The sequence below is a fragment of the Ursus arctos genome, unplaced genomic scaffold (genome assembly GCF_023065955.2).
Source record: "Ursus arctos isolate Adak ecotype North America unplaced genomic scaffold, UrsArc2.0 scaffold_6, whole genome shotgun sequence".
Taxonomy (NCBI): domain Eukaryota; kingdom Metazoa; phylum Chordata; class Mammalia; order Carnivora; family Ursidae; genus Ursus; species Ursus arctos.
Genome location: NW_026623078.1, coordinates 62,097,450 through 62,110,888, shown reverse-complemented (window position 1 = coordinate 62,110,888; position 13,439 = coordinate 62,097,450). Strand labels below are relative to the sequence as shown.

Sequence of the window (13,439 nt, the reverse complement as noted above, 5' to 3'; positions counted from 1 at the left end):
GAAGTAGTCTGAAGTAGATTTATGCCAAAATATAAGTTAATGGGGGAAAAAAACCTAGTAAAGAAAACTATATAAAGAAAACTATATTTAACATCCTAGAGAGACACATACTTAGTGATGGGACGGTTAAGAGATGAAAGAATGTGAGCTCTAATCCTGCCTCTGCTATTTACTAGCTGAGTGATCTTGGGCCAGTCAAGCAAACTTTTGGGACCTCTAAATTGATTTTCAAAGTGATGATAATAACTGATGTAGGAAAGATGTTAGTGTTTGAAGCTGATGGCCAAGAAAAAATTCTTGGTCTTTGGTGCAAAAAGGTGGTTTTATTAAAGCACAGGGACAGGACCCGTGGGCAGAAAGTGCTGCACTGGGATCATGAGAAGTGGCCCATTATATACTTTCAAGCTGGGAGAGGGTTACAATAGCATAAGTCTCTAAGGAATTTTGGAAGCCAGGTTTCCAGGACGTTGAGAGGGCCAGCTATTGTTGGGAATATGTTATTTATTACTAATAAAACCTGAGTCATGAGACTCATCAGATGTATATCAGTAGGTCATATGCTTGAGGGATGATTGACAACATGTATCTTGAGGGGTAGAGATAAAGGAAATTTCCAAAGGAATTTTTATATGTCAGAATACACTCACGGGATCCTGGGGGTTGGGCTAAGATTGCCTTTTGCCCTTAGCAAAGTATTAACATCAAGGCAGCTGAGTTCCTAGAGGAATGTTATTCTGCCTGTTTCTAGGACTTGTCAATGGGCTGTAAATAGTAAGGAAATTTAATTTTTCTTTTGCCTTTGTTGCTTACATCAATAACTAAAGTCTTAAGTGCATTGAAAATATATGTACATCAAAAAAAAAGAAAATATATGTACATCATTTAAAAATGGAATAAATTGTTATTGATGAGTTAGAAAAGGATGACTGACATGTGCAAGATTTTAATGGAATGGGGCAAAGAAATGCAAATCAAAACTAATGCCAACAAGAAACCTTGGTGACCAAGAAGGAAGAGAAGACATAGATGCAGTGTGGCCACTCTTCTTCATAAGTAGAAGAAGGATTGGAAAAACTGAAGAAACATTGCAATATTTAACTTTTGCGGGAATTTATTAAAATTACTTCAGTGCAACTCTTTTTGTAGTCTGAATGGTCTAATTCACAGTTGTAAAAACAGTAAAAGTAGTTTTCATATTGGTGTTTCAGTCTCACATCCTAGGATACTTAATAAAGAGGTTTGAAAATACTATCTGGGGAAGCCTGTGTGGCTCAGTCAGTTAAGTGTCTGCCTTCGGCTCAGGTTAGGATCCCAAGGTCCTGGAATTGAGTCCCACCTCAAGCTCCTTGCTCAGTGGGAAGCCTAACCCTGCTAGGGTTAGGTTGCTAACCCTGCTTGTGTGCATTCTCTCTCTCTCTCTGACAAATTAATTAATTAGTTAAAAATATAAATATATAAAATTTAAAAAATAAAGAAATTACTATCTGGATTACCTAACCCATGGCTTTGTTTCTTTCTCTTTGTGGATTTTTGTTAACACAGTATTGCATAACTAGACCTCAGTCTAATTAGACTCACCTATTTACAGTCGGAGGATAATTTATAATGCCTCATACTGTTATTCATAACTAATTTTCAATTAATGTTGAAAATATTGAGCTTGTGAACTTCAGGGTATAAAACATACTCTCACTTTGGTAAGTGACAGAATGCTCTAATACACATTTCACTGTGGTTATAATTTGGCAATTTTGAATTTAAAGTTTGTTTGCAAAATACTTTATTGCTAAGAGTTTGCGTGCGGTATAGGCTCACTTTTAAAATGCAATTTCTCTTTTAGTGAAGACATGTGGCTCTAATCTTCAAGGACCAAGTGGCACCTTTACGTCTCCCAACTTCCCATTCCAGTATGACAGCAATGCACAGTGTGTCTGGGTCATCACAGCAGTGAATACAAATAAGGTAAGGGAAAACCAGCTTTGGTAGAAAAGCATAATCATAAAGACAAAGGCAAAGAGATCATGAGGAAAGTGCAGTAAAGAAAACGCATAGCTAAAGTATGATTTCTGCAATATTTTCTACTTATTCCTTGTCTAAACATAAGCCAAATGAGAATTTTGGAAAAAGTATATTTTAAATAATAACACTTCTACTCCCAGTTAATAACATAAATAACAACACATTCAAATTATAAATGAATGTTTTCTGAGATATATTTTTGAAGGTTGTAAGTACGTATTTCTTTGTTATTTTTTAAACAAGCCATGAATCATGGCTTTTCACTCCATATCTTTTCTGCTTGACCTGTCATTCAGATGTATCATGTTTTGGTACATAGCTGACTTTTCTTTCAATGTTTCTCTATTACCATAATCATGCAGTTATTCCTTATTATAAAAAGTTGGTTTTAATGTGGTCTGCACTAATAAAGGATTCATATTATGGATATTTCAGATGGTTAGATTGTCTTTCTGTTTGACTAAAAATGAGTAATGCATCTCAATATGCATATGCCACAATACTTGAAATAAAATTATTATGCTGGATGTGTGTAGGAACAGCTGAAAACTTAACGAGTTTTCCTGTCTTCTCTCTCTCCTTCTTTCTCCTTGTAAGAAAACAGAGAGGACCTAAATAGGCAGAATCAAAATTCCTCTCAGATCGTATGACACCTTTTCTGGTTTAGATTAAGGGAAGTTTCTTAGTGGAGCCCATTAAACTGGTTTAGATTGCAGTTCAAATACTGATTTAGAAGTTACTGATACCTTTGATCAAGTTATTTAACCTCCTGGTAATTCTGTTTCTTTATTTATAAAAATGTGGATAATAAGAGCATGCATTTCATAGTGTGCTATGAGGAGTAAATGAGGTAATAAATACACAGTGCTTAATATAGTAAGGACTTAAAACACATTAACTCATTGTTATTAGATAAAGTATGTACTACTTGCCAGAATGTTTTTAGGACACCAGTACGGTTTTAAAAATCAATTCAGGGGTCAGTGACACTTACCTCAAAGAAAAGCCCTGATTTATGAATCAGAAGAACTAGATCAGAAGCTTACACTGTCCCAAATCATCTGTGTAAACTTGGGAAAAATCACTATATCTAAACTTTCAACTACATTAAGGAAATAATTTTACTCACCCAACCTGTGTCATTCATTCAATTCACCAAATATTTATTTGTCAGATATCTTCTCTGTGCAAATTGTGGGTTGTTGAGAAATTTTTTTAAAAATCATGAAGTACGTGAAAAATCAAGTTACATTTATTGAACATGTAGCAACATGCCAGATACTATTGACAGCACTTTTTATGAATTATTTAATCCTCCTAAGACTCCTCTGAGAAGTAGGTACTTTTACTGTCTGTACTTAACACAGAGGCTGAATAACTTGGCTACGATCACGTAGCCAACAAAGGTCAGAACTGTGTATTTCATAAGATATGTGTTATTTACAAGGATACATCTCACAGGAAGATACAAGTATCTTATACCAAGATAAGCGCGAAGTAAATTCATTATAAAGTGTGGAACAAACACATTGTATTAGTCTTACATTGAGATAGAAATCTTTTTGTGTCATGATAATTACCTATAATTGTCATCAAAATGTGGTAATTATCTTCTGTTCTATAAGATGTCTGCTTTGCTAAGTTTAATTCATTCTCACTCACTGAGATACCTGAAGTTTCGCAGAGGTCATCACATTTCTCCTTGTTTATCTCACCCAATCTGCCAAACTTTTATCTCTCCGTTTTCTCCTAAAAAAAAAAAATCCAATTTATTTTCTAAGGAGGACATAATTACTTTCACTTCTTCGCTATTTTTATCAAGTAGCTGACTGAGGACATTTATTTTTGATCTGTTGGTTTACCTTTATTTTAAGATATCCTTATAGAAATTGGTTTTCAAGCATTTTTAACCATGACCCACAGTTAAAATTATGTTTTACATTGTGGCGCAATTCACTCACATACACACACATAGTGCCACAAAATAACATTTTCCCTTAATATGTGAATTCACTTCTCTGGTTATTATTCTAATCTTCTGTGATCTATTTGTTTTTAAAAAATTGATCATGCCTCTATAAATGGATTTCGTGATGTACTAACAGGTTATAACATAGTTTGAAAAATCCTGTTTTGCTTCTACAGATTCCTAGATCAGAACTGTTTTTGGGGGGGTGCCTGGGTGGCTCATTCGTTAAGCATCTGCCTTCAGCTCAGGGTGTGATCCCGGAGTCCTGGGATTGAGCCCCGCATCGGGCTCCTCCGTTAGGAGCCTGCTTCTTCCTCTCCCACTCCCCCTGCTTGTGTTCCCTCTCTCACTGGCTGTCTCTATCACTGTCAAATAAATAAAACCTTAAAAAAAAAACAACAAAACTCATTTTGGAAGGCAGTTGCTGGAATGAACCATAGACACACAGCTTTCATAGTTGGTATAAACCTCAATTAACCAAGACGCTTAACCTCAGGATCTACCATTTTCTTCAAATATCATTGTTCAAGTTTTTCTTTATGTTTGATAATTTTATTTTTTAAAGATTTTATTTATTTATTTTTGAGAGAGAATGAGAGAATGAGCACGAGTGGCAGAGGGAGAGGGAGAAGCAGGCTCCCTGCTCAGCAGGGATGTGGAACTCAATCCCAGGACCTTGGGATCTTGACCTGAGCTGAAGGCAGACGCTTAAATGACTGAGCCACCCAAGTGCCCCTGAAAGCAGACACTTAACCGACTGAGCCAAGAAGGCACCCTATGTTTGATAATTTTAAAAGCAATCTTGGTGTTCTAAATGTCCAAAACACATATATGACTAGTGGAAAAAATTCTGAGATTTGAAGCTTGATGAAACTGAATGGAACTGGTTTCAAATCTGGGCTATCCCTTTTACTAGTAACATACTTGTAGACAAGCATGATCTTTGAATCCTCTGAACTAGTTTTTCTTATTCAACTATTAGAGATAATAATATCATATCATAAAGTTGTTTTACTGAGTAGATAAAGAAATATGAAATGTCTGATTCAAAGTAGAATCATTTTAAATGACATCTATTATTGGCAGATGATACCATCTCATTAAGAAATATGCTTGTCTTTAGTTACTTGTTAGATTTAACTTATGTATTGATGTATTTTTATGAGGATGCTATTCCTTGATTTAAGTGGTCTAGTGCATTTGTCTTCAATCTGATGTATGTGTGTTCTGGGGTACACAAACAATTCCCAGGGTGTACATGGGGAGGAGGGGCAGAAACTGGGCACCATTTTCAGGTATTCCCCTTTCTGACACTGTTCTGCTTGAAGACCCACCTCTGTTTGTTTGTTCTCTTTTATCACTTTCCTTTTTGTGATTGTCTTTCATAGTTTCAAAAGAAAGTCATATATTACCTTCCTAGCTGAAATGTTAACATTTTACATTATTCGAGTGTAAGTAAAATTCCAGAGATCCAGACTAGAAAATTCTACGCGCACATAGTTCCTGAGGGGACGTCTTTGAGAACAAAGCAAAAAATAGATTCACTGGGAAATATTTGAAGGAGATATTACCTTATTTCATCTAAACAACAAACTTAGAGGAAGTCCCACCTCTTTATCTCTTAATGTACATATGCATATATTTATGTATGTATCTATCATCTGTCCACCCACCTATCTTTGAATGTATCTGTATCTCTGTGTGTCCTAGAACTAGAATTTACAGTACACAGAATTATAGAGTAATTTGAATTGAAGCACAAAGTCTGAATTTTTTTTTTTAAAGATTTTATTTATTTATTTGACAGAGAGAGAGACACCCAGTGAGAAAGGGAACACAAGCAGGGGGAGTGGGAGAGGAAGAAGCAGGCTCCCAGTATAGCAGCCTGATGTGGGGCTCGATCCCAGGACTCCGGGATCATGCCCTGAGCTGAAGGCAGACGCTTAACGACTGAGCCACCCAGGTGACCCCAAAGTCTGAATTTTTGAACACATAGAATTTCCAATTTGTCTGATTGACTTTATAGTTTTTGCATTTACTGTGGATGTTTTCTAGAAATAAAATGGACTAATGTTGCAAGATTTTAAGGAAACTATATTTAAAGTATTTATAAAATTACAGTATAGAACTTACATCCTTTGCAGCTACTCACACTTAGAAAAAAAAAAAAAGATGTCTATTTAAAACTGCAGGAGAAAATATTTATCAAAATGCCTTGACCTATGTCTACAAAATTGTTTGAAGGCTGTCTAGACCAGCATTGTCCAATAGAAATCTGTGAGTCACATATAGAATTTTAAGTTTTCTAGTAGCTACATTTTTTAAAGATGAAATTAATTTTAATGTTATATTTTATTTAACCACAATGTTATAATTCCATGTAATCAGAATCAAATTATTAATGAAATAATTTACTATCATTTTTTTTTCATTTTAAATCTTTGAAATCCAGAATGTATTTAACACTTAAAGGACATCTCAATTGAGATGAGCCACATTTCTAGTACTCGGTAGCTGGCGACTACCATATCATAACAGGGAAAATATTGAACATTACCACAGAGAGTTTGATCCTCTGCTTTAGGAAATATGAGTGGTGATGATGGTTAGTGGTTGGTCTTAAAGAGAATAAATATCCCATTGCAAGGGAATTGCCTGAAGTGAAGTTTTTGTAGGGGCTTCAAGGGAAAGGAAAAAGGGATGCTCCCATTGGCAACCTGGGATTTTAGTTTTTCCTTACTTCTGTGAACTACCCCATATCTTTATTTAGTTATTTTTCTAAATTTTTTACTTAAGTCAGCCAAAATAGCTTTCTGTTATTTGTCACTAGGGAACCCGGAGGCCGGGGGCTAATGATACAGTCATCATTTTTATTGTCTCTTCACCTAGTATAAAGAATCTATTGAAATATTTAGTACTCCTGTTTGCTAACATATTTTACCATATCCTGCAAATTGATTATATGCTTAGTTCCTCTATCTTCATCAATATTGGGTAAGAGGGATCTAGCTCTTGAAAACATATGGTAATGTTGGATACCTTTGCCCTAATTTCTTGGATTTTTAATAGCCTTTTGAGAAGTGGGTCTTCTAATGTAAACATAATAGTAATGTCAAAATAGTTGTTTTTTTTTTTTAATTGAATAGTTCTTCAGTATAATGTGCAGAACTGAGATAAAAATGTTGTGGAATAGAATTCCTTATGGCTTTTTGACCAGTTCTTGTTCTGATTTTAAAGGGATGCACTTTTATCCACTTTGGATGACTGTTTATAAGAATAATACTGATGTCTCCGGATGTCAGCAAACCTTACAACTGAGAAAATAAAATCCATTGGGAGATCAGTAATAAAAGATTAAATTAACCAAGCATAGAAGATACAATTCAGAGAGAATGAACACAGGCACATGAGGTTGACTTCAGTTTAGATTATAGCTCTCACTAGTTTACCAGAAGTCCGAAGTGTCAGATGAAGTAAAATCCATCACCAGAAGAATGTGAATTGACTATGGCTTAAAAAAATGTTGGGCAACACTAGTCAAAAGCACATTTTTTTTTTTTTTTGTATTCCAGGACTATGAATATTTTTAAAATATTTTATTTACTTGTGAGAGAGAAAGAGTGAGCAGGACAGAGAGGGAGAGAGAATCTGAAGCTGGCTCCACACTGAGCTCAGAGCCAGACGCGGGGCTCGATCCCTCCACCGTGAGATCACGACTTGAGCCAAAACCAAGAGTCAGACATTTAACTGAGTAAGCCACCCAGGCTCCTCCAGGAGCATATTTAACTTGTTCCTAAATTTGGCTCAGATTTATACCTCATGATTCAAAGAATACTGTTTACTATAACCTAGGTATAACAATGAAGAAGGTTAAGGGACTGGCATGATTTTAAATGTATATATATTTAAGAACTCATTCTAAATGTTCCTGACCTATTTATAAATAACTTCCTTACTATTCTACATAAAGTGATACATGGACAGAATTTTGATCCTAGAGTCAGAAGCCCTGAATTCTTGTGTGATTCATTTTGCATCCCAAATCTCAGTTTCCTCTTCTTCAAAGCAGGGATAATGATCCTTGCCCTGTCATGTCATAGGAATGTTGGAGGATCACATAAGTCAATAAACAACAGCACTCTTTACATAGGACATTGTCTTATAAATTTAACGTATCATATATGTATATTATTTATGCTATTCCTTATTCCAAAGACAGTTTTAAGTGGATGACAACATCAAGTAGACCATAATACATAATTTGAGATATATTGAATAATTAAGGATGTTTAAGCATAAGAATAATACCTACCTCATAGTGGATGCCCAGTTAACATCTGTCGTATAAATAAAAGAACAAATAGATAAGAATAAGTAATGCATATGGAATATGTGAGAAATTATTAGGCATCTTGATCGAACATAAAACTAGTACACAATGAGTAGCAAATATTTTGGTGGCAGTTATACTGCTTTATAAATAAATGTTAGCTCTACTTATGATATATTAAGTATTTATACCTTATAGTATATTATTTTTTCAAGCACTATCATAAAGCATACTTACTGGGATTTTCATATAGTTCTGATAAAATTTCACTATAACACTTTATATTATTATATATGTCATGCATTTGGTTTCTGTTGAAGAGACATGATAGATGGTAATTTTTCCCCTTACCTTTCATAGACACCTGCCCCAGAATTAAATGCAGGTCAGGAAGGACAACCTTTTCTATTAGGGAATGTTATCCCTTTCCAGGCAGGTCATTCCATTCTACTGTTTATTTTTTAAAAAAAGTATAAAATTGACCCTTATAATATTTAATTTAATAATATGACAAATATGTCAAATAATTAAATTATGAAATATTTTATTCATATATTCACTACAACCATTCATGGTTTTTGTTTAGACCCATAAAAAACCCATTCAAGGCTCCTCCCCATAAACTCTTCAGGCATCAGAATTATACCCTTAACTGCCATCCATAACACTGTCATCAGATTGTGATATAACACATAACACTTTCCATATTGTCACTGTTCCATCATTGCAGCTAGCCTTTTGCCACTTCATTTAGCCTGCCCACTTACAGGCACTGGTTCTTTGTGCCAAATAGTCAGAGTTTTGGGACCCATGCCAAGCTTTGGTGCCAGGTCTGAGACCTCAGCCAGACATAGAATGTGTCACTTTTCTGTAGACTGCAGCTGTCTTTTCTGCAAAAAAGCAGACTCAAGACAAGGATTTATATACAAGTGATCTATTTAAAAAAGTGCACCGAGGAAACTATTAAGGGAGTGGGGGGAAGCAGGATAGGAAAGAAGTTAAACAAGGGTGAAATTTCAGCCAGAATCCAAACTGGAACCTGATCCCATGCCTGTGTAAATTATACCTCAGAGTTTGTTCCAATTCGCTACAAGGGAGCTGGGCTGTCTTTCTTTTACATCCCATAATCATAGGCTAAGGATTAGCCAGGTCCTTCAGGGCTCATATGTGCGCATAACAGCTCCCATAGACTGAAGAAAGCCTCCAAAAGACTTGTATCTCTAGGCATTTAGAGGCAAATGAATATAGAATATACCAAACAGCTAATGGAAAGGACAAGAAACATTTACAGGGATCTGGGTGGAGCAGGGACAGTATCTGTTACAGTTGAGTAGGAGCCAGTGGGAGCCATCCTGAGGCAGTAGTTCAGGACAAATCAAAGCCAGGTTTGTAGTCCTACCAACTATTGATTCAAAAAGAGCCTAGGAGTAAAGTACAAATCTTGGTATAAAACAATAGGCTGGAAACCAGGGAAAACAACTAGAAGATTCCTCAAGCCAGGGGAAGTGGCCGTGTTTACCCATTTGTAGGGTATCCCAGCCTTGGAAGTAGGGGAACTATCAAAGGCACTGACCTTGCCAATGAAATATGTATTCTTGTGAAATGGTTTATTTAGTTGAAATATTTTATTTAAAATGAATTACTCAGTGCGGGCACAATGAATCGTCATCTAAAAATACATATCAAGTAAAAAATAAAAAGAAATATTCTAAAATGTTAAGATTATCCCTTGATAATCTTGGACCATAGTTATTTTTCCCCCTTTTCTACTAACAAAAAATTCTGTTAAATTTTAATAATATGTTATATTTTATAATAACTTGGATAAACAGTAACAAATTAGTAAAGTGAAAAAGAAAAAAATAGTCATAGAATGATTGACATTATTGATTACTTCCTGCTTCTTGAAACTTTCTCTTCCCCTGGCTTCTTTATTATGTCATTTCCTGAATTTTGCCCTTCTCAATCTTTTCCTGGTACTTATCTTTTCTGCCATCTCCTTAAAATTCAATTTCCTCCATGTTCTGAATTTAAACATTTTTTTAATTCTGTATTCTTCTTTTCTTCCTTCACACATCTAAATACAATGTCCAGTGGATTCATTATAGCTCACTAATATGCCTCAAAGTTGCTTACCTTTCTCTCACCTAAGTTGTCATCATTTCTTCTATGGATTATCAACCAACTTCACAACTAGTGCATTTTTGTCTCATTTTCTTACCATCCCAAGCCTATCAATAAATCTAGTGTAAAATTTTATTCTAAAATGAAATTATATCTCCTTTCTTGGTAAAGTATTTAAACAGATCCATGCAACTTCATGGATGAATCCACCAACAACCTGAAATTGTCTTATCTCTCAAGGCCGGTACCCCAACCCTCTCCACCAGTGTTACCAGAGCCCTCTAGTTGGAGGGACATGCTGCTCTCTGTACTTCCCTACCTGTTTGTACCTCCCTTAACACTTGACCAGGCTTATTCCTGGCCGTTCTTTAGCCCTCAACTCATGTTTCACTTTTCATGGAACCCTTTCCCGTCCTCCCACCTAGATTGACTTAGGATCCTACTCTGCATACTGGTCACCAGTTGTCATATTATATTGTAATTATATGTTTACTCATCTGTTTTCTTTAGTTTCGCACTTAATAACAAAAAACATGTTTGAATCTTTGGATCCTTAACTTCTAGTGTTGTAGCTGTCATATGAAAGTTTCTCAAATGGATGTTTATTAAAAGAACTGATTAAATATTTCTAGGCAAAAATCTCACTGGTTTATTTACATTTGGTAGCTCTTCCTTGGAGCTTCTCTGATTCTTCTGAAAAATGGAGGCAAAGTATGCAAAATACAAAGTAGTTTTATTTCATTTATTTTTTTACTCCTCTTCCTACTGCTAACTGTTGGGTGTCCCTAACACTTTAACCTCAGTATTATAATTGCTTTTGAATGATATGCATAATCAGAGCTGTGCTACATGATAATTAAGCATAAATATTAAGTGATTCACATAAATAGTGACAATTAGTATACTTGATGCAGCCAAGTAAAGTCTTTTGGGGGTTGGCATAAGAGAAGAAAATAGGAGACTGGACAAAGAAATCCTTAAGTAGAAGTACCAGGATATACAGCCTTAATTAGGATTAGGTTTGGCTGTCAGTGACAGAAAACCTCCAATGAGAGAATTAAACAAGATGTGTATATGGTCTGTTAAGTCATGGTTGCTCTGCTCCAGGAATTCCTCAAGGACTTAGGCTAATTACTACTCTACCATTCCCAGGATGCAGCCCTTGCCCTCAAGTTGCAGAATTGTGTCTAAGGCTCCAGCATGGTGTCTCAAACATTCCAGGAAGCAGGATGGGGGAAGTGATAAAGAAGGAGGGCAAAGGACAAGGACAGATGCAAGCTATTTCTTAAGAAAGATTCTCAGAATCTGCTACAACACACACACACACACACACACACACACACACGTTTTTACCATAACTTAACAACATGATCATACTCAGCTGCAAGAAAGATGAAAAGTACAGTCTTTAGGGAAACTTGGTACCAACTAGAAATGCTACTACCATGGAAGAAAGGGTAATAGGACGTTTGAGAAAGGTATGACAATCTCTGTTACAAAATTAATATGTTAGACACTATTCTAAGCTCTTTTTCTGTATTATCTCTCTTAATCTTCCCACTGACTGTATGAAGTAATTGCTATTATTATGTCTAATTTATATGTGCAAAAGCAAGTTTAGAGAACTTAAGCGACTTCTCTAAATTTGAAGGGTGAGTGAGTGGCCACACTAAGGAATAATTTTAAGAGTTATGATGGTTGGATGATACAATGGTGATGGTTCTGCTGCTGTTAACAAATTACCATAAACTTTGTGGCTTAGAACAACCCACAGTTTTTACCTTATAGTTCTGTGGATCAGAAGTTCAGTACAGGTCTCACTACAATAAAATAAAGGTGTCAGCAAGCTCTGTTTCTTTCTGGAAGCCCTAGGGAAGAATGTTTCCTGTTTGTGTTGTTGGAAGAATTCAATTCCTTGTGGTTGTAGAGTCAAAGTGCCCAGTTGCTTCGCTGATTCTGAGCTAAGAGCCATTCCTGGCTGCCTTCCTCCATCTTCAAATTCAGCAAAAGCGTTGTAGTCCTTCTGATATCACATTTGTCTGGCACACTCTTCTGTCTTCTTCCTCTATTTTTAAGAACTTGTGTGATTAGATTGGGCCCACCTGGGTAATCTAGGATAAATTTTCAATCTCAGAGTCCTTAACCTTAATCATATCTGCAAGTCCCTTTTTAACATGTAAAGAATTTGATTCATAAATTTCCTGGATTAAGGCATGGATGCCATTGGAATGCCATTATTCTGCCTACCACAGGTGGGAATGAGGAACGGCAAAGAAATTGGAGAGGAGAGGGCTTTTAAAGGACAATGTCTTCATCCAGCAGAAAAGAGCTACTCTAATTAGTAGTCACGATAGAGGAAAAGTGAGAAAGGCAAATTTTGAAGTTTTTGATTTGTGCCCCACTCTGTCACTTTCTTCTTCCCAGAGGGATCCCTTTATCTATAGACAGATTTAAATATCAGTCAGTTTTAAAATTCCATGCCATTCCTGTTTCACACCTTTCACTCTCTATCCCTAGCAGTGGATCATATTAGGATCATAGGAAATAGGGAATAGAAACATTGATGTACATCTTCAGTTATTAGTGTAGAAAAGTGTAGTGGGTATCCAGTTGAGGTAACTTTGAGACATAGTATTTTATTCAATCAGGGAATTCCTTTCCTGCTTCTGAAACTCCTCATCTAAACATCATGGTCTTTAATGGTGAAAAATACAGGCAGAAAGGGAGAGGGCAGTAAAACAGAAAATGAGAAGCATCTTTTGTTGAAAAGAGACGTTAAAACATCTTCAAACTAAACCACATACATCTTATATCTGTTAATTACCAGCTCTTTAATCATCATTCATCTCAAGTGCGAGTTCTGGAATGAGCAGTGTTCTTCCATAATAATGAGAAAGGGAGGGATGGTTATGAGTGAGCTTAGAAACCTGTCTGGAACAAATATTTAACAAATATTTGTTGTCAAATAGCTTGTGTAAATATCTATCTGTGTCAGCA

At 35.6% G+C, this 13,439-nt stretch overlaps 1 protein-coding gene across 3 annotated transcripts in view; it reads left to right on the top strand.

Moving 5' to 3' along the window:
* Positions 1–13,439, top strand: part of CSMD3 (CUB and Sushi multiple domains 3) — a 1,143,082-nt gene that overhangs the window by 568,943 nt on the left and 560,700 nt on the right. For all 3 annotated transcript variants that reach the window (XM_026495547.4, XM_026495546.4, XM_026495545.4), the window contains one exon: positions 1,841–1,962. In XM_026495547.4, the coding sequence (XP_026351332.2) occupies positions 1,841–1,962 (122 nt within the window). The remainder of the gene's footprint in view (positions 1–1,840; positions 1,963–13,439) is intronic.